This window comes from Xiphophorus hellerii, chromosome 24 (genome assembly GCF_003331165.1).
Source record: "Xiphophorus hellerii strain 12219 chromosome 24, Xiphophorus_hellerii-4.1, whole genome shotgun sequence".
NCBI lineage: Eukaryota > Metazoa > Chordata > Actinopteri > Cyprinodontiformes > Poeciliidae > Xiphophorus > Xiphophorus hellerii.
The window spans coordinates 17352282-17377804 of record NC_045695.1 but is presented as its reverse complement, the minus strand read 5'-3'; the positions used below and the strand labels follow the sequence as shown (position 1 = coordinate 17377804).

At 47.7% G+C, this 25523-nt stretch overlaps 1 protein-coding gene across 6 annotated transcripts in view; it reads right to left on the bottom strand.

Moving 5' to 3' along the window:
* Positions 1–25523, bottom strand: part of agap1 (ArfGAP with GTPase domain, ankyrin repeat and PH domain 1) — a 60386-nt gene that overhangs the window by 24788 nt on the left and 10075 nt on the right. The window contains exons 1-10 of one of the 6 annotated variants that reach the window (XM_032556188.1): positions 23036–24086; positions 18244–18302; positions 18069–18156; positions 17381–17395; positions 15998–16083; positions 15014–15155; positions 13803–13937; positions 8803–8930; positions 8553–8714; positions 7895–7987 (exon numbers count right to left, since the gene is read on the bottom strand). In XM_032556188.1, coding sequence (XP_032412079.1) covers positions 7895–7987; positions 8553–8714; positions 8803–8930; positions 13803–13937; positions 15014–15155; positions 15998–16083; positions 17381–17395; positions 18069–18156; positions 18244–18302; positions 23036–23837 — 1710 coding nt within the window. In that variant the 5' untranslated portion in view covers positions 23838–24086. Of the gene's footprint in view, positions 1–7894; positions 7988–8552; positions 8715–8802; positions 8931–13802; positions 13938–15013; positions 15156–15997; positions 16084–17380; positions 17396–18068; positions 18157–18243; positions 18303–23035; positions 24087–25523 lie in introns of those variants that run through there. The other 5 variants (XM_032556186.1, XM_032556187.1, XM_032556190.1 and 2 more) reach the window with 5 other exon arrangements.

Below are 25523 nucleotides of genomic sequence, written 5' to 3'. Positions count from 1 at the left end.
ACATGCTGTCAGCTTCCACTCTGACTCACAGCGTCCTAATTGTGCATTTAGCCAACATGTCGATCGGTCGCAGCTCAAGCTAAATGACCACCAGGGTCTGTGGAGCGGAGATAACGAGCTCACAGCCAGGAGACGTCAGGAATCCAAACATCCAGTCAGAGGAGCTCAATGGGAGAAAATGTGGGGAAATCAGCACTTATTTAATTGTCTGGATCTTTATTTCTCTCTCCTACGCACATCAGCCGCGGCCGAGTGAGCGTTTAGGCCGCCGCTCGCTCTCCGCTCCTTCGCCGCCCACACTTCATTTGAGCAGCATTCATTAGGTACGAGGGGAGAGCAGGAAGGTCAAAAAGGAGGCGAGAGGGAGGCGGCGGCGGGGGATAAAACCGTCCGCTGATTAGCAATTACAGCCGCGCTGCCACGCGTGTCACTTCACTGGACCTCTACAACATTAACACTCCGACACAGAGTATTAATAGAGTCCGCCGTGAAGGGAGGAAGAGCGGGAGGAGGAGGAGGACGGACAGGCCGGATGATGGACAGAAGCCTGGTCTCCGCTCAGCTCTCATTAAGGCGGTGGGTGGCGGTGGGACGCTGCGGCGGCCGGCATGACCCCCGCCGGCTCGCAGTAATTGGTGGCGACAAAACGCCACGAAGAAACGCTTCAGAGTGACAGAGAGGCGCGGAGACGGAGATGGAGACGGTTCTGATCTCAGGCAGCGGCGGCCATGTTCAAACTCATCCCAGATGCTGTCAGGAAGCGGCGGCGTCTCGGCGCGCCGCGGGAACAACATGGCTTCCCCGCGGCGCGCTAAACGCGACGTGACGAGCTTCCCGCCACGGCCAAGCGAAGGCCGCCGGCAGCCGAGAGCTGTCAGGCCGGCTGAGCGTCCGTTAGCGCCTGCTAGCTAGCGCCTTGCCGGGTCAGCGCCGCCGCCGCCTGCGATCATCTCAGCTCAGAGGAGATTCTCTAAAACGGCCTAGACCAAGTCACAGCAGGACCAGAACCACAGGAGGATCAGAAATATTCAGGGATACTGACCCTGTTGGTTTCCTAACAGGTCAAATAGACTGTCAGGTGTTGACCTTTGAACTCTAGACCTAAAGCTAAAGACGAGTTATTCATTTATGTCACCAACTGAAAACTGAAACTTTCCCGTCAAACTGAGTAAACAGATTTTCCAGGAGAAAGGACCAGAGAAATGTTTGGCTTTATTTCACTGAGGTTCCTATTTGGACAGGAAATAACGCATCACTTCCTCCAGCAGCAGAGTAATTCCCAGCATCCCTCCTGAGGATGACAAGCGATCAGTTAGCGTGAGAGGAAGGCTAATTGAAACCCTCCTGATGGGTAATATCCTCCATTATTCACCTCGGTGACACACTTGTTTTACCTTCGGGAGGCGGCGGGGCCGCGGCGGCCATGACGGCCCACAAGGTCCCTCCTGGGAGGATGGATGTAAGATAAATACTTCCTGAGATGGACTCTCTGCGCCCGCTGAAGTATGGCGAGGCAGTGCTTAGGAAAAGGTCGCCGGCTCGGGGGGGCAGATGAAGTCATTTGTTAGGCATCCCAAAACGTCCGAGGGCGCCGCCGACGTTTGTGGTTCAGGTCGTGTTGAGCGGCGGATCCCTAAAACGCTGCGGCGCTGTGAGGGATGACAGGAAAAGGTCGGCGGCTCGGGGGAAGCCGGGAGACGGAGACATTCGTTAGGAGAAACGCTGGCGGAGTCGGACCGGGCCTCTGATTAAAGAGCCGCGCTGTCACGAGTCCGATCCGTCCAGAAGACGGAGACACAAAGACGGCGGGACAGTTTCTGTCCTGGCAGCAGAGGAACATCAAACCCATTAAACCTGCTGAGCAGAACCAGATAAAGAACCGTCCAATAATCTGCCTCTAATCGCTCAATCGCCCCCATTCTGCCCACACAATGGACGCCGCCGCCGGCCTGACAGCACAGATATCCCAGGAACCTCGGGACAAACCCCGGCCCTTTGTCTCCCGGATCAGGAGGGTCAATCAGAACCTTCCTGCATCTGATCCGGGCCGGACTCCGACCCGGGTCATCCATCATCCCCTCAGACAGGCCCGGAGTGTGAGCCGCTGATTACAGACGTCCAGCAGACAAAGAGCAGGACGGAGGCAGGAGGCGGCGCCGTTCGACCCGGTCAGAGCAGACACCGACCCAAACGGTGAGGTCCATCAACGGAACCAGTCACAGCAACGGAACCAGTCACAGCAACGGAACCAGTCACAGAAACGGAACCAGTCACAGCAACGGAACCAGTCACACCAACGGAACCAGTCACACCAACAGAACCAGTCACAGAAACGGAACCAGCCACAGAAACAGAACCAGTCACAGCAACGGAACCAGTCACAGCAACGGAACCAGTCACAGCAACGGAACCAGTCACAGCAACGGAACCAGTCACAGCAACGGAACCAGTCACACCAACGGAACCAGTCACACCAACGGAACCAGTCACACCAACGGAACCAGTCACAGCAACGGAACCAGTCACACCAACAGCAGGAGACCTCAGGAGAAGTTCTTCAAAGTTCCTCTCTGCACTGCAAACACGTACTTCAACTAGCAGAACCAACACAACGGGCCAGTGGTTCTGAACCAAACCGTCCTCAGGTTCCGGTCCAAATACAATGAAACCCTAACCCAATGAAAAGAGACCCAATCTGAGAGTCGATGTGATTCATGAACCCGACTTTCAACAACAGACAAAAAGTTAATAAATTCTGATTATTTAGATCAATTTACCAAAATCATAAAAATCACCAAATGTGATCAGAAACAGAGAAATCTATAATCAATTTACCTCAAACTAACAAACTACTGATGATGATTCAGAGTTCGGACCAAGAACTCGTCCAATCAGAGCCAATCAGCTGACCAATCAGAGGGCAGGAAGCTGTAAGGTGAGGCCAACCGCCAACATGGAGGACGATGATTGGACAGAGATCTCTTCTGATTGGTTGGACAGTTTACATTTTGACCAGCCCTAACCAACATCAGTCCAGGTGTCCAGGTGACCTCCTGGACCCGGTACCTGCATGTACTGAGAGATAAGCTGTCCTTCCTTCAGAGATGCTGAAACAGGAACCTGTTTGGACCGGTTCTGGTTCTGTGGAACCTTCCTGATGTTTGTGTTCTGATGCAGGTTCCTCCCCAACCTGCCGCTCAGAGCAGATCGGGTTTATCCGCTCTCCTTCCTGATGATGAACGGACGAAAGCTGCTGCTTCACCTGCAGCGAACAGGCGGCGCCGCGGAGCAGCATCCGTCTCCACCAAGGTCGGCGCTGATGAGGCGAGGACGGCGGCGCGGGGCGAGCCCAGGGGAGCGGCGCCGAGCGAACGGATCAAACAACAGCAGAGAGGAAGAGGAGCTGATTTATCTGATCAGAGTTCTGGGTCATTAATTAGAAACTCAATTATCCAAACCTTCCTTCATTAGAGGAAGTAGCAGCTCCTCTTCCTGGACGGTCGCGGCGGCCGGACCGCTGCGCTCCGAGCGCCGCCGCCATGTTGGCCTGGTAACGAGCAGGAGGCGCTGGCTGCTGCCTGATTGACGCCTGAGTTCCTGGTTTTAATTATTCCTCGGACCAGAACGGCCCCCCCGCTCCTGGAAGCTCATTTGCCGGTTGGTGTGCATGACAGAAATGTCATCAGGGCCAAAATGGCTCCCAGCGCTGACAGCCTTTCTCAGGGAAATGATATTCTTCGGATCCGGCGGAGGGCGGGTCGGTGGGCCTCGTTAAAGCCTGATAGCAGGTCTTTAATATTCACCGTCTTAATTAGGGCTGCAGTTAATTTCATTAAATTCTTTGGCTGCTAAATGAAGCAGATTATGAGACATCTTTTATTGCGAAGCGTGAAATTACAGCCTGCCGCTGCCAGTGGCGCCGCTAATGAATTACAGGGTAAATAACGCCCGAAATCAGCCCCCAATTTAAAAAGAGAGGGGCGGTGGGGGCTGATGGGGGCTAGGAGGGTCCGGCCCATACAGGCTGCGGACCGGGACCAACCAGAACCAATCAGAACCAATCAGAACCAGGGGAAAGGCTCACCTGGACCAGGTGTGTCCAGAAGTTTGCTGAACAAACTGACAGATTTTCAACTAATCAACTAGAAAAGTCAGATCAGTTAAACAATCACCAATCTATAACAAATATCCAGCTTTACTTCACGAAAAGAACCAGTTCAACCAGTTCAAGGTGATTTTTTTTCTTTGAGCAGATGAGGATCTGTGGCCTAAACAAAACCTGCTCATCACATCTTTTATTCTTAGATAATCAGACTTCAGTATGATGGTTCTTCCTGATGTTTCAGGGTCTCTGTCACTTTAAATCCAGATAAGCTGCTGCTGGCCACGCCCCCAACTCAATGTTTACATACAAAATGGCTGCAAACAGACACCTCTGAAAAGTCCAAGTGGAGCCTCCTGCACAACCAACCAGAAAGCAGCAACAGGTTTCTAGATGGAGAGTCAACAACAAAACTCCTGTCTTTTCCAGCAGCCATTGTACAGCCAGAAAACCAACTGACAGAACGCTGGAGATCAGCTTGCTAGGCAACAGGTTGAGTTCCGCTGCGGTTGCTAGGTAACAGGTTGAGTTCCACTGCGGTTGCTAGGTAACGGGCTGGGACTATGATCTGTGACATTCTGGAGGTTTCTGAAACGGCTCATTTTCCAGACACTAAAAACTTGATCTTATTTAAAAAGTCATTGATTTTTTCGGTTTGTTTCCAGAAGCAGCCGAGAGACAAACAGAAGAACTGAAACGTGATGTGAGTTTGTCGCCTTTAAGGCGAGAGCACAAACCAGCGATGCGTTCAGGGACGGGGATTAGGGGTCCACTGGGACCCGTTTGGAGGGTCCGGGTCCGGCTCAGGGAGGGAGTAGAACCAACAACCCGGCGGCTCAGCTGCTGTTTTTACAGCAAATTAATTTGTCAGACTGTTGCTGTTCAAAGCTCCCTGGTCAGCCTCTCTCCGGTAATTATCGGTTAATTAGCGGCGCAGAGCAGATGTCGGAGGATCCCCGCGCCGTAAACAAACGCAGCACAGGAGGAGAAGAAGAAGAGGAGGATGAAGAGGAGGAGGAGGACGGAGCAGCCGTCGGCTCCTCTGAGGCTCGGCGCTGCAGGGAGGCTCTAAAGATCAAAACCAGGCAGGAAAACGGACATTTTTCCTGCGTTTTGGCTTCACCTAAACGCCTCTCCAAGCGTCCAGGTCTGGATCCAGAATGTCAAAGTTTTCCTTCAGACAGGTTGAATTCTGGGTAACGACTCGTTTGAGCCAGTGAATCAGACTTTGGGTGATTCCTCAACAGTTCAGCAGAATCTGAACTCTGAGCCGCAGGTCTCCAGGTCCTAGTCCAAGCCCAGCTGAGGCTCCCTGAGTGGGGCTGTAATTGGGTGTTTTATCAGTGGAGTGTGTGCAGGTCGTGCTGGCGGCGTGCGGCCGGCGCCGGGTGTGTTTGTGTTCATTTACGGCTCTAATTGAGTCAGAGTGGAGGATCAGAGCGCCGCTCTCAGCCCAGAGTGTGTGTGAGTGCTTTTAATGAGCGGCGCTCTCCTAACGAGGGCGTTCCCGCGGTAACAAAAGGCGAAGCCAGGCGCCGACACCTCGAGTTGTTGGAGAGCAGCGCTAATGAGCCAGCGGCCGGACACACGGACCGCGGCGGCGGCGGCGGCGCACACACGGCCTGGAGGAGAGGAGAGGAGAGCTGACGGCGTTTACACCCACACTCAGCAGCAAATTAAACCAATCAGGACCAGTTAACCAGTCCAGTTAAACCAGTAACTTAAACCATCTCCAGTCACTGGGCCAACCTGAACCAGACAACATGGCTGACAAACGGGCGTGCCGTGGTGGCGCAGCAGTTAGCGCGACCCGTATTTGGAGGCCTTGAGTCCTTGACGCGGCCGTCGCGGGTTCGACTCCCGGACCCGACGATATTTGCCGCATGTCTTCCCCTGTTTCCTGTCAGCCTGCTGTCATATAAGGGGCACTAGAGCCACAAAATACCCTGGAGGGGTAAAAAAAAAACAAACAAAAAAACCAAACATGGCTGACAAACATTTTATCTGTTCAATATCTGAATTATTGACCATCATCGTCTGTTTCATCCACTTTTCTCTCCAAACCTTGAATTTTATCTTAAACCAGCTGTGAAACTTTAAGCTTCTACTCAACAGGTCGTTGCTAGGCAACCAAAGTTTGGAGGAGCTTGAAACTGCTGTTGCTAGGCAACCAAAGAGCGAGAGAGTGAGTTAAAATCAGTGACTAAACGGTTTGTTCCTTCAGTTCATTTATTTAAATGATTCATTAGTTTTGTTTTGTATTTTGTTCTTCACTTCATGGTCTTTCATTCCTGCTTGGAAAGCAAAGTTTCAGAAACATGTTGGGCTAAATAAATTATGCAATAAACATTTTAAACACTAAAAAGAAACATTTTTATCAAATAAATTCATTTCTAAGTACTTGCAATTATTTCAGTCCATATTTATTTTTTAGTAAAGTGAAATGATTTGGTTTGGTCGGTCCAAGAGCTGCTGCCGGGTTCCCTCCGTTTCCCAGAAAAGGCGGGAATCACCATAGCAACCAGTGGCTCTGCATTTTCCTGATCTGTTATTTAGTGGGTTCAGAGCAGACAGAAAGTGTTTTGATTGTTTTTATTCTAAAACAGAAATATTCTGATGTGAATATCAACAGATCTTAAGAGTCAGAGTGATGATCCTGGAGGTCAAGGTGAGCTGGAGGTCAGGCGGAGCAGGTCAGGCGTGTGAAGGAGTTGCTAATGGAGGACAGCGCAGTGCTAATTTCTGCACCTTTAATTTACGGCCGGGGTAAATAAAACACTCTGAGTGTAATTATGGAGTGGAGTCTGTCAGGATCATCAACCAATGAACACACACTTCCTGTGGAAGCAGCTGGCACCGGTGGCCCGGTTCTGGTCCAGGACATGGCGGATCAGCAGGACAGAGACGATGTTTCTGCTGCAGCTTCAAGCTAAACACATTTCAGCTGTTCAGAAAGTTTTGGCACCAGATCAGTGTTTTGATTTATTTTATGACAGTTTCTGCATAATTTACAGCTGCAATCCAATTAGTATGTTTATTATTATAGCATAATTTACAGGTAAAGAACTTACTGAAATAAACTGGTTTATTTAAAGCATAAAAAGACTGGAAATAAAAAAGAAAATAAGGTTGAATCTATTTTAGAAGAGATGATCTACTTCTGTTTTGGCCATGTTGTTGCTCCGTAGAATTGGTCTGTAAATAAATGTGCTTATTAAACATAAAACATGTTTAAGGTGGGAATCAGACAGCCGAAAGTTTGATTCTTCATCATGTCGTTGTTTTTTGGCCGTGTTGTTGCTCCGTAGGACCGAACTGAATAAATAAGGGTACAGGGAGTGAAAACAAGACGCTGTGCTGTTGTTGGAAATGAAAGCTGACGTGTTTCATGTGAAATGATTAACTCCATAATGAGTCTCTCAGGCTCTCCACGCCAGCAGCAGCACCACAGAAGAAGAGGAGGAGGAGGAGGAGGGCTCGTTTGAAGCCGCCGGGCGCTGAAGGAGCTTTTCGCCGGTTATTACCTCGTCTCCTCTTCAGAACATGACCCCCCGCTCAGATTACAAACGAGGCCGCGGCGCGGACTCGAGAGGCCGCCGCCGCGGAGCCGTAATTGCCTGATTCGCCGGTCCAGCTCGCCGCCGGTGGCGCAGACGCTCCTTTCTTCCTTCAGACGGCGCAGAGGGGCGGCGGCTCCTCCTAATGATCCGGACCCGGACCCGGGAGAGCCGGCGCTCTAATTCATGTCAAGTGTGTGATTGTGATGAAGGCGGACCAATCAAAGCGCCTCACCTGTTTGATGGGGATGGCGCGCCCGCTGCCGATGCTGTCGGCCCGATTCTCCAGACCTTTCTTCTCTTTGTCCGGATCGCTGGCCTTCCTCGACTGTGGAGCCACAACACACCATCATCATCATCATCAGACCGGGTCCGACTGCAGCAGAACCTCATTCATCTACAGATTCATTAACACGTTCAAACACAACATGGACCTGTAGAACCGAGTCAGAGCGGCTCCACCGAGCATCAGGCTCAGATGAAACGTTTAAATTAGCTCAACCGACTGGTTACCATGGGTTACCGCTAACTGCAACGCTAGCTGAGCTAATGCTAAAACACTAGTGACCAAATCACAACAACCAGACATTACCATGGCTCTTCCTGAAGGGATTTACCAGCTGTAGCTAATGCTAAAGCTAATGCTAAAGCTCTGGTTTATCCAGGGTTTTGTACATAGAAGAAGCTAAATGTTAGCGCTAATCAAACGTAGCTGTGCTATTAGCAGATTAGCGGACGTATAGCCAGCTACTTTCTGGAGCCCTTTATGAAAACTGAACAGTTTAAAAATAAACCCGCCATGGCGGATCCTCTGGTACCGGTCCAGAACCACTGACAGAACCCGACCTGTTCCTGTGGTTCTGTCCGACCCGAAGCTGAGATGGGAGACTCACGGTGAAGAGGTTGGAGCGACGTTTGGACTGCTTCCTGACGGGCGTGGGCGTGTTGGCGGCCTGCGGCGCGTCGATGCGCAGCTCCTTCTGGCTGGTGCTCGGTGTGGACGGAACCGACGAAGAGTAGTCGCTCAGACTGCCGCCGCCGTTACTGGTCTGCAACTAGAACCGGAGCAACGAGAGGCCGGGTCAACGCTCACCACGTGAAAACAGGATAAAGACACAGGAAGGAAGCCGAGCGGCGGCGGACCTGGCTGACGTGGACGGCTGAGACCTGAGCGGCGCAGACGGACGTGTGACTCGGAGAGTTGGGGAGAGACTTGCAGGGTCCGATGGAGAGCTGCTGCTTCTTCCTGACGGCAACGACCTTCTGGGCAACTGGAGGGCAACGGCAACACAACGGCAAGGTTAAAGACCAGGAGGAGACACAGGCCTGGATCCAATCAATCAATCAATCAATCAATCAATCAATCAATCAATCAATCAATCAATCAATCAAACAACCAACCAGAAACAAACCGCGAAAGTTAGCACCAGGCAGAGATAGCCATCTTTAATCCGGTCAGTGATTTCTAAACTACCATCAGTATTTAAAGTCTCTTCTCTCAGTGAAGGTCTGTAGAACTGGGTGGTTTCTCTAACTTCCTGGTTTTAGTCAGAACTCCAGCAGCAGCATTCTGGATCAGCTGAGGAATCAATGTGACTAAAACATGGCTGAGTCCTGAGATGTTGCTCAGGTGACAGAAGGCCGTCTTTGTAACATCTCTGTGTCTCTGGAGGTTCAGACGTTTCAGGCCCTAAGAAGCGTTAATTTTCTGCGGTTGAACCCTGGCTGTGATTCTGAGGCAGCAGAGAGTTCAGACTTTAGAGACTCCATTATCTCCGTTCCAATAAACTCTGGCCAGCTTCGTTCTCCCCAGATGAAGCCATTGTTTTAATTGGGCTCGTTAAAGCCCTGGGCTTCGTTAACGAGGAGCCGCTCGTAAACATTTACCTCCAGGTGACTCGGGCCGAGCCAAGGGCAGCGAGAAGAGAGAGCGACCTCGGCGGTTTTTAAAGTGGCCGCTGCGGCACAGAGAGGCTGTTCAGAACAAAAACAGGCAATGAAAGGAGGCGAGCGATCAGGGCGAGCGATCAGGGCGAGCGCCGCGGCAGCGAGCCCTGATCAGACGCCGCTCCTGCTGCTCAGTCGCCACAGCTGGCAGGCTGTATTTTACTCTGAGGGGCCTTAACAGTTATGATAAGGTTGTGCTAAATATTTAAACTACATGGTTAATACAATTTAACTCTATCCATCAATCTCAGCTCTGCGGTGAGAAGCTGCCATTCCTCCTAATGGACACGTCTCCCCTCTGATCAGATTTATGGCGGGTGAGGCAGAGCGGGGCGGAGGGGTGAGGCGGACACTGCGGCGTCTCACTCTTCTCACTTCACACTGAGGAGCTGCTTCAGCAGATCTGATTTATTTCACAGTTCAGGAATCAAACTGACCAGGATGAGTTGGTCGGCTCCCAAACATCTGGGTGGGAGGAAAATGGCTGACAGCTTTTAAAAATGGATCCAGATTTGGAAAAGAAAAGGAGTTTAATTAAAAAAGACGCAATAAAAACATTAAACTATGCTGGTTCTAATTCAGGGTTTCTTACTGTTTCATGTTCATGCCATGTGTAGCTCGCTTGCTAGCTTGTTTGGCTACTAGCTTGATATGTTGCAAACTTCATATTTTGCTTTCTACTGTACTAGCTTGCTGCTTGCTAACTAGCTTGTTACCTTTATTGCTAGCTTGCTAACTAGCTTGTTACCTTGTCCGATTTCTTACTAGATAGTTAGCCCTCCACCTTATTAGCCCTCCACCTTATTAACCCTCCACCTTATTAACCCTCCACCTTATTAGTCCTCCACCTTATTAGCCCTCCACCTTATTAGCCCTCCACCTTATTAGTCCTCCACCTTATTAGCCCTCCACCTTATTAGTCCTCCACCTTATTAGCCCTCCACCTTATTAGTCCTCCACCTTGCCATCTCACTGCCTTGCTAGCTAGCCGACTCATATCCACCCCTAGTCTCTACATCCATATGACTAATATACATGCTGTACTTGTATTGTCAGTTGTGTGTGTGTGTGTGTGTGTGTGTGTGGGTGTGTGTGTGTGTGCGTGTGGGTGTGTGTGTGTGAATTGACACACTGGATTCGATCTCCTGGTGATTTCTGGGCTGTATTTATGCATGTGTGGTCATTATAGCTCATTAATGAGCGCTAACGAAGCGTCCAGAGTCTGCACTCCGACACGGATTATAAAGAAGAGTTCCTCACACACACACAGTTCATGTGGGTGTGTGTGTGTGTGTGTGTGAGAAGGGGTTCATGTCGGTGTAATTAAGCTAATTAAATTAGTGCGCTGATGGACGAGAAAGCACGTCGTTGTCACCCCCTGAGTCCCTCACATGGAGGTCACGCTCCGCTCCTCCCCCAACGACCGGCTTCACTTTACATTACAGGAAATCAGACACACAAAGAGACAGAGACAGACAATGAGGACAGACTGAGGACAGACAGAGACTGAGAACAGACGGAGTCTCTGAGGACAGACGGAGTCTCTGAGGACAGACAGAGACTCTGAGGACAGACAGAGACTCTGAGGACAGACAGAGACTCTGAGGACAGACGGAGACTCTGAGGACAGACAGAGTCTCTGAGGACAGACGGAGGACAGAAGGAGACTCTGAGGACAGACTGAGGACAGACAGAGATTGAGAACAGACGGAGTCTCTGAGGACAGACAGAGTCTCTGAGGACAGAAGGAGACTCTGAGGACAGACGGAGGACAGACAGAGACTCTGAGGACGGGTGCTAACAGTAAAACCCAGCAGTCGTCGTTCTACCAGAACTCTGGTCAGATTTAATCTTTATGTTAAACAGCCTCTCAGTTACATAATTGAGCTCTCATTAAGGTTTCCGTGGTAACCAGGACTCTGGACCTGGCGGTGTGAAGGCATAGCCTGTCCAGGTAACAGAATCAGCAGTTCTGCTTCCTGCCGTCATTATCCAGCCGGGCCTGAAGCCCCGCCCCCTCAGCCGGCTGATCGATGGCTGAAGGTCACAGAAATATGTAAACAGCATCGATACGCGCTCATAAATTGGGATTTCATTCCCCATCGACTCACATTTACTAAATGCAGTTTAAATCAGGCGCTTCAGGACGAACCTGTCTCTGCATTAATCCTCCATTAATCATTAATATCAATGGAAACCAATCAGAACCAGAACCGCAGCGTCCTGCAGCCGCTCACGACTCAAACGGAAACAAAATCAATCCGACTCGTCGTTTCATCACCAAAACACAAAACCAGCTGGAGAAATGACCTGGAATCCACGTCTGATCAGAAACAGACGAGAGAACCTGGAGGAGCAGCAGCAGCATCAGAACCACTGGAACACATCTAATATAGAAATAACATAAACCAGAACTGCACCGACACATCCTCAGGCTAAATGTCTGCAATCTTCACACAGAGCAGCGTCTCTTTACGACAACACAGACAGATTTACATCAAATAACCTCTCAACCTCCATGCTGCTAACCTATTAGCTTGATCGCTAGTTTACTAGCTTCCTACTGTAATGACTTGCTAGCTTTATGCCTTGATGCTACATTACTTCTTACCTCTCACTAGCTTGCTAGCTGGCTAGCCCATCATGGAGCAGCTTTCTGTGACCTTGACCTTGTCAAACTGTTAGCTTTGTGTTTTGATGCTCTAGAATGTATCTAGCATCTAGTAATAAATCTCTATAATCACCTCTCCCTGTAGCAATAATTTCATCAAACCCTCAGTCTGCGCCGATGAAGATTCATCCATACCTGCATGATGCAGCTCGTGGTTATCTCAGGGGAATAACACGACTTCCTGAATGTCACACAGCCGACCCTAGAAACAGACCTGAACTCTTCAACACACAACGAAGCGATAAACATGCTTCACTTTCACCTTCAGACCCAAATAACATCCGATTATCACCAGACATAAAAGAGTAACTACAGTGTAAAATAATTTCTGTTATCTTTTCCAATCAGCCATCTTGTTTGTATCATTAGCGTCATCGCTAACCTAATTCCTGTTGGGAGACATTAATTATGTCCAGGTTTTCATTTTTTCAACAGTTTTCTACATAATGAGTTGCATTAAATTATTGGAGGTGGGACGTTGACGCCTTCATTTTGATGAATTATTTACATGAATTTTAACACAATTAAATGTTTTTTTTCAAATGTTCCTGAAGCTGATTGGATATAAAAACACTTTGATCAATCTGACGGTCGAGGAACAGAAAAATAAATATCTCAGTTTGAGCTCATACGTCTGTTTGTCCAATACTTTAGCATTAAAAATGTTTTTAATTAAAATGTTGATTATTTAATTGATATAAAGTTTGATTAATTAGATTAAACATTTTAATCCACGAAAAATTATGGCTGCAAAAGCCTAGAAAAAGCAGCATAGATGCAGAAAATTCACTGGACGTGTGGAAACAGAGGCAGACTGCTGTGGTGACACACACACACACACACACACACACACCCACGCACACACACACACACACACACACACACACACAGCGCTGCAGGCTGCTGCTGTCCACAGAAACATTAAACTCTTGGTTCTGCTGGATGATTAGAAAACTGATTAATCTGAGATAATGATGAGACAAATACAAGGAGGCAAACACACACACACACACACACACACACCCCCACACACACACACACACACACACACTCACTCAGTGGAATAATTAAGAGGATAATCAGGCAGCGTTTAGTCTGCAGTCTTTCCTCCGGAGGCTCGGGTCTGCAGCGCCGCTCAGAGAGGACAGGCTGCCCCCTGCTGGACCAGCGGAGCAACAGCAGGTTGGAAACCCTGGACCAGCCGTTAATGTTGCCTTCATGGACTCATTTAAAGTAGTAAATTTGACATTTAAAGTTGCTGCGGATGAATGTGGTGTTGTTCTATTATTGAGGTGAAGTGAAACCGGATCCGAACCGGAACCAGGCGGCCGGGTCAGTGAGGACTCTGATGGCCTCGGTCACTTTCAGCCGTAATGTCCGGCCCTTCATCTCCCCCCCCCTCCTCATTATAAAAGTTAATTGCGGCTGGTCGGAGCTCAATAGCCGAGCGGCGCCATTTCGCTCCTAATTGCGGAGCGATTAAGAGCCGATGGAGGAAAGTCACCTTCCCGCAGGAGCGGCTTACCGTCCTGGAAGACGCGCTCCACGTTCAGCCCGTAGGTGGCGCACGTCTCATAGTAGGTGCAGCGCTTCAGCTCGTTGGAAAGCTTCCTGGCGCGGCTGTCATCGATCACCCGCGGGTTGGACGAGCTGATGGCGTCTGGAGGGAAACGACCGGAAGAGACGGTCAGGAGGAGGGGCTCTGGCGCCCTCTGCTGGTGGAAGGGCTTCCACAGCGACACAATAATAATACATAAAAATAAATGATTAAATTAATAAATACATATGAAATGACTAAAATTTTAATAAATGAGCACAAATAAATGAATGACTAAATAAATCAGTTAAAATAAAATTTAAAATAAATGACTAATCACATTTAAATAAAATAAATGAATAAATTATTGTTTTATGAAAGTTATTCATTTAAAGAAAATAAATACATTAAATGAATCAAATAAATAAATGACTAAGTAGAATGAACACTTAAGTAAAAATGACAAAAATTTAAATAAAATAATCACAAATAAATGAATGATTAAATAATAAAATTAACAAATTAAATGGATAAAAATAAATAATTTAAAGAAATAAATACAACGTAATAAATAAATTAATAAATGAAATGAATGAATGACAAAATAAATAAAACCAAAAAGAAAATCTCAAATAAAAAGATCAGCTGATCGATTTCTAGACATCTTTCTTTCTAGAAAGAAACAAATTAATAAACCATTACGGTAAGTAAATAAATGAACTTAATTATAAATAAAGTAGTAAATAAATCATTACATAAATAAAATTAATAAAAATCAATAAATGATTGAATAATTAAATAAAATTAATTAAAATAACTCGGTAATCAGGTAGATGAGCTGACAGAGATGAAAGCCAGTTTTGTTTCTGATGGACTCTCAGCCCGTTCTGGTTCTGGTTGGATCAGAACCGACCGGCAGCATTATGCTGAGGGCCCAGTTTGATCTGAAGCAGGTGAAACAGGAAGAGACGTCCAGAAGTGAACTTTGACCTCTAAACAGAACCACTGAGAGTAAAGCACGGCAGTGGCTGCATCATGATGTGGTGTGAGAGAAATGAGAGACACTCAGACGTAACGCCGCCTACCGCCACCAGATGGCAGCAGAGGCTCAGACAGGACGCGTGTGTGGATCAGGATGTTGGGGTGTGTGTGTGTGTGTGTGTGTGTGTGTGTGTGTGTGTGTGTGTGTGTGTGAGCACCTTGGGTTCCCACCAGCACCAGCGGCAGGTCGGCCGTGTTCCTGTAGGACGCCAGGCGGCTGTAGTAGTGATAAACCGTCTGGAAGCTGATCTCATCCTCCAGGCTGAACACGAACACCACGGCATCCACCCACAGAGCGAACTGCACACACACACACACACACACACACACACACACACAGGTCAGACTGGACCACAGGCTGATTTAAACTGAAACACTCAATGAAACAAATAATCAATCAGCTATCCATATAGACTAATCATAATGAGTCGATTATTGAAACCAACCAGGTTAATAATCAATAATCATTAACTGGAGCTGAAACAACAACAGTCAAAACAGAAATGAAGCAAAAATAAACATTTAAAATATGAAAAACTTTCTGTAAATGTTTTTAATAGAACATAATCAATAAAAATCTATTAGTACCTTTTGCCATCAGTTATTAATCAGTTAATCTATAAAATTATCAACAGAAAAGTTTTAAATGAAAATTTGTTACTGAATTTATGGATTAAACTGTTTATGTTCTTATTTAAAAAAAGAATTTAGTTATTTGTTTACAACTTTTAATGTATTTCTATTATATTAAAAAAGTTTAAATAAAATCTGCTGAATGTCAGTTTTTATCCAATTTATCGTCAGAATAATGAATTAATCAATAGTTAAATAATCCCTAATATAGACACACATTTAAACACAAAACAGGCAGTATATATATAAATATAAAATATATATTGTTTGTAATGATACAGCACAAATTCTTCATTATACCTTGACAGAATATTATATTTTATTATTTTCATACTTTTTATCTTAAAGCTGTATCTTAATAAATATTTTTTGCAAATAAATTGCAGAGTATAAGCACCGAGATGTGAAAGGTAATTAATTTTAAGTTGAAACTTAATTAAAAACTGATTTCTAATCATATGAATGGTTTAAAATCCAGTTATTGCCCCGGTAACAGCTGCAGTACCCACCTGCGCCTCTGGGGGGCCTCCTTCATCCCTGATGAGCAGCAGGTGACTCTGGCCGTCCACCACGATCTCCTTCTTAAAGCGCCCTCCTGCGGCAGAGAGGAGAGCACAGCTGATTGGTTCAGCTGCTGCGCTCACACATGCTTAAACTAGCGCCCCCTGGCGAACAGGATCATTATTGTATCAGCTGGGTCTCTGTTAGCTTGGTGCTAACCAAACTCTGGAGCCACGAATGGAAAAAGATGGCTTAGAAATTTAGACAAATATTTTCAGAAGGAAATTTTACCTTTAAAATGGTAACTGGACTTTTAAAGTTTGGACTTTTTTGTATGAGAGATTGATATTTCTTTGTGGACAATTATGCAAAGATTATGCAGAAACAAAATGTCTGAAAAACCTGCTAAACCCCGAATTTATTAGATTCAGGGTTCCAACATTCTTTAACGAATGTTGGTTCGCTAAAGAACCTATTTATATGGTTCATTAGCAACTTTTACTGGTAGTTATTAAGTCATAAAGTTCACAGGTTTAGGATTTGTTTCGTTATTAAAACCTCCGGCCTGTAGGGGCGCTGTTCAGCCGGATTAACGGCTGCCGTTTCCTGACCCAGTGAACCTGATGTTCCGTCTGACCCGATCCGAAATCCTACTGGACTCAAACCGCCTTCCAGTCAGACCTGAACTGGAAACTTTTCTCTTCTGGATCAGAATGAGGCTTGATTTTTTCTAGCTACTGAGGATGAAGACGACGAAGAGCTGGAAAACGAAAAAGAGCGAAGGAGAGGCGGAGCTAACCGCTAGCTAGGCTAGCAGTCGGCTAACAGCAGCTGGTTGGAGTCAGCTTTAGGTTCTGCAGAACCGATCGGGTTCCTTAAGTCGTTGTTCTGGAAACATTCCGGATCATTTCTGCCTCTGAGTTAAACAGAAACATCTGCCGTCAAAACGGAGTTAGGAGGAAATCTGACTTTTTATCTGGTTTTACTTCATTACTTAATAAAAATAATCTGACCTATTGTTACATAAATAAATGAATATATACAATCTAAATAAATAACATATTTTAAATAAAGCAAAAATATAAAAACAAAAAAGTGAATAAAATATAAGGTATTATAAATAAACCCTTTTCTGGCTGATCAGCTGAAGGTTTAGAGAAACTTTATTGTTGTGTTTTGTCAATAAGAGACAAGAACCGGGTTGCTGCTGCTGCCAAGAGCTGCTGCTAGATCCTACAGCGGTCTGACGGAGGGATGGAGGGATGGGCAGACGGACAGGGAGATGGATGGAGGGATGGATGGATGGACAGACGGACGGAGGGATGGATGGATGGACAGACGGACAGGGAGAGGGATGGACAGATGGACGGACTACCAGAGCGAGTATTTACCTGCATCCACATCAGCTAGATTATCAGAGCGTCCCAGAAAGCAGCAAGAGAGGAAACACAAAGCAGAGCAAGGTCAGAGGCTGAAGGACATGCAGAGGTCACGGAGAGGTCACAGAGAACAGCAGCCTAAGTCATCTGGCTCCTGTTCTGGATCCGTTTCCTCCTGGTTTGTGGGTCAGAGGTCGGAGGTCAGGCAGGTTTCCTCCGCTAACGGCTGCGCTGGTCTGTCTGAGCGGCCCTGAACGCACCGCAGAGCGGGACGACCCGCCGGGCCGGCCTGCTCCAGAACCAGAATAGTTCTGGTCTGTGGTCCGGCTGCGTTGCCACGGTAACCCAGGCCTTGCGTATTTTTAGAGCGGAGGAATGCGCTTCCTGCTGGAGCCTCCAGCTGCTGCTGAACCGGACCAGAACCAAACCCCAAACATGGAGTAAAAGAAGAACAACTTATGTACTAATGTAAATAAAAATATAGAAATAAATCAGTAAAAAATAAGTATAAATAATGGGATAAGAGTCGGTTCTGTCCGGTTCTGTTCAGCAGAACCTTCCTGCAGTGAAGCTGGGTCTGTGGATGTTCTGGTCGGGTCCGGTTAGAGGAGACCTTCTGACCCGGTTCTGCTCATTATTCTGGTTAATTTCTGATCAGAACTCAGAGGAATCGGGTCGGACCGACACCAGAACCCCTCACCTTCAGGAGACTCTTCCTGGACGTAGGTTCCTGTCAGGTACCGGTGGACCAGCGCCGACTTCCCGCTGGCCAGATTACCCACAATGCCCTGCGAGGAGACAGAACCGGGCGGTTAGTTCTGATCGGACCAGACTGGACCGGACCGGGTCGACTGTGACACGATACCGGGACTCACCACTTTGAGTTCTGGTACGGTCCGGCTGAGGGTCCACTCCTGGCTGTTGACGAAGGCGTCTGAGGAGAAAGCAGCAGTTAGTCGGGTTGGGCCGGGCCGGGTCGGTCCAGAACCATGACTCACAGTTATTCATACTGCAGCGCCACAAAACCCAAAACTTGACCCTAAGTTGGTTCTGATTCTGCAAAGGCCCGGAAACCAGAAAACGTCAGAATTTATCCTTAAAATCAAAACATTCACTGTAAAACTGGAACCAAACATTTGGTTAGAATGAAATGATTCATTTCAACAATTAAAACATTTATTCTGTAATTTAACAAATTCAAAATCTGTAGAGTCTTCTTACATTCAAATATTTTTTATATTTTCTTATTTATTACGAGACAAAAACGGATGTCCTGAATAAATAAATATATATATTATATTTTTACAGTAAAGGTTCAAAATGAAATTATTTTTTCCCTGAATTTATTCAGATGATTCAATAGAAGCAGGAAAAATTGGCAAATTCTTAAAAAACAAACAACTTTTTATTGTAAATCTGATAGCTTACACTGTAAAAACAAATCCCAGCTAAAATATCCTTAAATGAGGAAAATGTATTTTATTAGGATGAAACACCAGAACCGGGTCACAAATCAACCCGTTTCCATCTGCAGTCATGAAAAGCAGCTTAAACCGGTTTACAGTAGTTTAAACTCAGTAGGTTTTTTTTGTTGCTTTTGATCGTTTAAACCGGTTTTAAGTGATCAATGTTTTGTTTATTTTGATAAACCGGTTTAAACCAGCCCTGGACTTTGGGACAAAGTTTACTTTAGTTTGGACTTTTCCAGAGGTTTGTCCACAGAATGTGGTCAGGATGATCCTGACCCGGTTCTGAGGTCCAAACTTCGTCCGCATGGAAAGAATCCAGAGCGGAGCGTCCTGATTGGCCGGCGGCGTCACGGAGCATCCCAGCAGCAGCAGAGGGACATGCATTGTTTGGCATGTATGGAAGGCTGATACGTCACATAATGCCAGGCAGGATGTTGATCCAGCTGCTTCCTGTTTTCCTCTGCTGCACCAGGTGATGGACCAGCAGCTTCAACTGGAAGGAAATTGCTGGTTTCTGGGCTAAAAGGTGGGCGGAGTCAGAAGAGGGCGTGGCTAGTGGCAGGCGGATCATATCAGATAAGATCGGAGCCGCGGGGTCGGGTCGGGTCGGGTCGGTTCTGCTGATCAGGCTGCAGGTATTCATGGTATGAAGATCATCCAGAACACGTCAGAACCTGAACCTGTCTGAACTTCAGCAGAGATTATTACCAATAATTCATAAATACAACAACTGAACATGGACAAGATATTCCAAAGGCTTCATTACTTTCTAAATGAATAATCATGAAATAATTCTCCTAATTATTTATTTTATTTGAATTTAGATATTAAACATATATCATTATAATATATTAATCATGTATTCATATATTTAACGTTTATAATGTCATTTTAAAACATATGCTTTATTACAAATCCTTCATCATATTTTTTAAATTGCTACTTTACTTTCTTAAATGTTTTATGGTTATTTTGTTTCTTTTAACAATAATTAACCTATTTATGATTTCATTCTTTACATTTTTATTAGTTCTGTTGAATCTGTTTATTGTTTTGATGAAAAGTGTATTTTTGTATAATTGTATTATTAACATTCTTATTTATTAAATGTTTGTTATTTATCATTTTATCACCTTGATGAAAAGTTTCTGCCCGTCTTCAGTTGTTGTTCATGATTAGCATGCTAACGCTACACTGGCTAGTTTTCTACAATATCACTAAAATCTGCCTGGAGAAACTGATGAATATCTGGATGACGTCAGTCAGCAGCTTAAAGAACGACAGGAATCTGAACGCCTCACTAACAGCTGGCAGAGTAAACAAGGAGCAGGCCACGCCCACTATACAACAAGCCACGCCCCCTGACTACTGACCAACAGGCCACGCCTTCAGTCCAGTAGGCCACGCCCCCTGTCCCATCCCAGCAGCAGAGGGACAAACGGAACCAGAACCTCCTGATGTCGGGTTCTTACTGGTTCTGATCCGTTCTGGTAGACGAGTTCTGCTGGGGTTCCCCTCTGGACCCGGTTGCTTCTGCAGAACAAAGGCCGTCTGTTTGCAGGTCAACCTGTCCGACAGGTAACACACCTGGAGGAAGAGGAGCGGCTCTTCATCATCAGCTGCTCTGTCTGCGATTCGTCCTCCTGATACTACAGGTAGGGGGTCCAACATGCGGCCCGGGGGCCATGTGTGGCCCCTGACTGCAGCTGAGGAACCGTGGCCCTGAGGCCCTGAAGCAGATTCACTTCCTAAACTCAGATCTCCATGGCAACGCCATCATTTACATGGAAAACCCAGAGAATGAAGTTCTGCCGCAAACAAAGATTTAAAGGTTTGGACACCAAACTGGAGGACTGGGGATCCAGAACCAGAACAGAGTATCAGAACCAGACCAGCCCGCTCTGGTGTCTGAGCAGCAGAACCAGAACAGGTCCAAACAGAACCAGCAGTGGAGCCATGATCCCATCAGATTCAGACCAGAACAAACGATCAGTGTGAAGAGCAGGAAACACTGATAGGCTAACACCCACACACACCCACACACACACACACACACACACACCCACACACACACACACCCACACACACACACACACACACGGTGTGACCTATATCTGAGCCTGTAATCAGCCGACCATCCCCCCTCCCCTGCCTGGCTGCTCCTCTTCCTCCTCCTGATCAAACGCTCCACTCCAGCCCGGTTCTGGCCCTCCTCTCAGGGCGGCCCGGAGGCCCGGGGGCGTCCGGCTGAGATGAGCCGGGCCAGCCGGCCGGCCTCGTGTCTGGTTCTGTTGGACTTTGGACCAGCAACCTGCAGGCAGCAGTACCAGCAGGTTCCGACTCCTCCAGGAAACAGGAGCAACGGGTCCTGATGGGGCCGAGCCGGGTCAGAGAGGTTCTGGTCCATTACTCTTCAGTTTTATTCCTCCTGGACTTTCAGTCTGATGACTTTAGTTTGAATTAGTTTTAGTTTATTTACCAGGTTTATTAGTTAAATGTTGCTTAGTTTTCATTAGTCTTAGTTTTTTCATATTTTTAGATGCTTCAGTCAAAAGGTCAGAGGTTAGGGGTTAGGGTTAGGGTAGGTGATCATGTTTACATAATAAATACTCAACAGAAAATATGTTCATTTATTGTTGATTAACCAGCTGCCTGGAGTTTCTAAACTTTTTCAGTTTTCACATGTTTGTAGCTCCGTATTTTTCCATCAGCTGAACTGAAATGCTAATAAATAAAACAGCATCATATCTATAAATAAAGATATTATTTATAGTTTCAGTTATACTTTTTCCATTAGTTACATTTTTATTTGTTTCAGTTTTCCTCCTTTAGCGTTAGCGTTAGCTTCAGCTAACTGTCCTGTTTCTACCGTCATGCTAACAGCTTCATCACAAAACGTCAGACGATTGGCTGCTGCTGTTTGAGCAACAAACAGATCTGCACACGCTCAGTACCGTCTGGACCAGCAGCCAATCACAGGCCGGGATTTTCTCGTCCAATCAGAGCTCTCCTTATAAATACTGGATAAGCAACCAATCACAGCCAGCAAAGCTAACTGCTGCAGCAGGCTGCAGCAAAAATCATTTTAGACAACAAATACTTTGAAAATATTTAGTGAAATATTAAATATTATGACTTTATTTTAGGTAATAATTATTTTAATTTAATTCAGTGTGAAATGTGACCAGAGTTACATCTTTTATTTTAATTCTATATTCTGTGTTTGGTTTTTTAAACTGATTCAGCTCAATAAGAACCAGAACCAGAACCAGTCCTCAGACCCGGCTCCTGCTGGACCGGGCCGGCTGTCTGGCCCGTCCTGACTCAGCCTCAGACTCTTTATTTTTAGATGTTTGTCAGAAGTTTTACTTCCTGGTTCTGGGCTCTTATTGTGAAGGAGCCTCCAGCTGGCTGAGCTTCAGGATAACTGGATCAGCCCGGCGTCCCAGTCTGGCCGGGTCAGACGCGGGTTCCAGAGCGGGTCGGGTCAGCGGGTCAGCAGCTGGGGGCGGGGCCTGTGAGGACGACCCGCCTGATTGGCTGAACCTCAAGAAGTGAACCACAGAGCACAGTGGAGGATGTGTGATGCTGCGGGACCAGAACCAGAACCAGTTCAATAAACCCTGAGGGCCGAGAGAGCAGCCCTGCTGACCTCATTTCCTGTCACTAAAGCTGCTACTGAGCGCGCTCAGTTCTCCTCTCAGGAGGACATTACTTCTGCTTGGCCGAGGATGTAGGTCACACACACACACACACACACACACACACACACACACACACACAGACCCACCCACACACACACACACTCAGGTGTGTGTAGAATCCCAGAAATGTTTCCTCCCTCTGAGCCGTCGGTCCAGCTTCTGTCTGGAGACGATAAGAAACGTTTGGTACAGAAGTCAATCTAGATTCATTTTCTAGATTATGATTCTGGGTAAATTAATGAAACATTTAGATAATATAAACTCTATATTATCTCAGTAATATATAATATAATAATAGTAATATATAATATATGGTAATATATTATAGTTTACATCTTCTCTGGTATTTGTGTCAAAATCTCGACGGTTTAGATTAAAATAATCTGAATTGAGGATTATCTGATAATCTGTGTTTCACAGATGAACCTGCCGGTTCTGGACCGTTTGGACCGGGTGTGCTGCTGCCTCCAGCAGGTAGCCAGGTGTGTGGTTACCATGGTTACCGTTGGCTCCGCCCCCGTCCACGCTCTCCGTGCTGGACGGCGCCGCACCGCGCCGCAGCGACCTGCCGACCCCGGGGTTCCGGGCCGGGCCGGGTCTGGAGAAGAACCCGCTGAAGAAGCGTCCCAGCCGCCGGTCGCCCCCCCGCGGCGTGGCGCCGTCGCCCTGAGCGTCCCGCCGCTGCAGGTCGCTGTTGTCCAGCGTGCGGTTCTTGGCGGCGCCGGCCCTCTGGCGGCTCAGCTCGGTCAGCGAGTCGGCCCTGCTGAGGACGGCCCCCACCTCCAGGGTGCGGCTCTTCTCCCGGGTCCTGGGGGGCGGGGCCTGTGCGGGGGGCGTGGCCTGTACAGGGGGCGGGGTCTGTGGCGACCCGTCTCTGGACGCTTGCCGGAGACGCAGCAGTTCTCCGCTCATCCGGGTCCGGACGCTGAAGCTGAAGCTGCGCTGCAGCAGGCCGGGCTTCTGGGGGGCCCTGGGGTGGGTGGGGCCCCGGTCCTCCATGCTGTGGGCCTTCAGGAGCCTCCTCACCTTGGCGGCGGCGGTTTCGGGCCGCGGTTCATCGCGCTGCGCCCTGCGGGACGCCCTGAGCCGGCCCAGCTCCAGCTGACCCATGCTGAACGTCCTGAACCTCCTCATGATGCCGCCCTGAGCCGCTGCCGGCTCTGGCTCTTCCTCCTCCAGCACGCCACCCCCCCGCCCCGCCTCCTCCGCCGACCCCCCCAGGTCCTCCCTCTTCACCAGAGTCAGGGAGATCCGGTACACGGTCTTCCTCTGAGGCGCTCCCCTCTCCATCAGCATCCTGATGTTCCAGATGTTTCTCACTGACCCGGCTCCGCTCCAACCGCCATGGCGTCCCCCCGCCCCCGGGCTGCTGCTCCTCCTCCCCCCTGCTTCACCTGGGACCAGAGCGCCGCCGCCTCAATGTTTCCAGCTGCCGCCGAGCAACGAGGAGCTCCGGAGTGCTGCTGCTGTCTGAGCCGCTCCACTGCTCACTGACACCCACACAGAGCCGGGAGGGGAGGAAACCTGGAGCGGAGCGCCGGGGAGGAGGAGGAAACCTGGAGAGGAGCGCCGGGGAGGGGAGGAAACCTGGAGTGGAGCGCCGGGGAGGAGGAGGAAACCTGGAGAGGAGCACCGGGGAGGGGAGGAAACCTGGAGAGGAGCGCCGGAAACCTGGAGCGGAGCACCGGGGAGGGGAGGAAACCTGGAGAGGAGCGCCAGGAGGAGGAAACCTGGAGCGGAGCGCCAGAGGCGGACTGGGGCGGAGCAACACTCACATCAGATCCATCTGACCAACATTCCTGAGAAAGTTTGACGGAGGGAAAAACTGCCTCTAATCTGAACTCTGAGCTGCAGTTTGTTGAAATGTAACGATTAATAAACCAAATAATAACATGACTGAATCTCCTGGGTGTCCAAATCGTGGCCCGGGGCCATTTGTGGCCCTTCAAATGAGTTTGTTTGGCTACAAGTCAAGAAAAAATAGAAATAGAAAATAATTAATAACCAACAAACGTAGAAATTATTTTTTTTAAATAAGGCAACGGTCCAAAACATGTTTATGTTTTCATACATAGATTTCATAAAAACTGGTTTATTATTAAACAGGTAAAGCTAAAATAATGAATGAATTTTGAGTAAAAAGTTTGGACACCCTGTGGATGAACTGAAGGTTTGTTTAGAGAAGACCAGGATCATTTTTACTCTAAACTAAAACTGAAACTTTTCTTTTGATCTCGTCCTTCATAAACCAAACGGATCAGGTTCCAGTACAGCAGAGCGGTCTCAGCTCCTCATTCTCCTCTGGGTTTATTCTGGTCTCCAGCAGGAAAACAGGAACTCCAGTCCAGGTTTTCCAGCCTGCTCTCTCCCCACAGCGCTGGCTCTTCCTCCTCCTCTTCCTCCCTGCAGCCATGCAGGCTCAGGCAGATCTGCAGCTCCAACAGCAGACTCCCAGTCCCAGCTGGTCCCGTCTCCCAGTTTGGGCCGGTACCTCCGACCAGAACCAGAACCAGAGCAGAACCCAACATGTTCCCTCCATAGAGCCCAGCAGAGCTGCTGCAGCTGCCATGTTGGTCCAGCTGTTTGCAGACGATGCTGTGGTTCAAGTGAAGCTGTGGAAAAATCCCTCATCTCTCCGGGTCTCCCCTCCAGTCTGGGTTCTGACCCGGTTCTCAGACGTCCAACCTGTCCAGCTGGTCACATCCCAGATGTTTGTTTTTATTCTGATGTAACAAAAACTTGTTTCCATCAAATGTGAATTAATGTGTTCACATGAGTCGATAATAATGATGGCGGATGAAACAGTTTATTCAGAAGTCAGCCATGGTGGCGCTCAGCTGTCAGCCAATCAGAGCAGACGTCAGCGTCTCATTCAGGCCTTGGAGCGATAAGCTCCGCCTACCTGGGAGCTCTGGTTCCACTTCCTGTTTTCTTCTTCTGTGTTTCCTGCAGTAGTAACTTGCTGGCTCTGGTCATGTGACT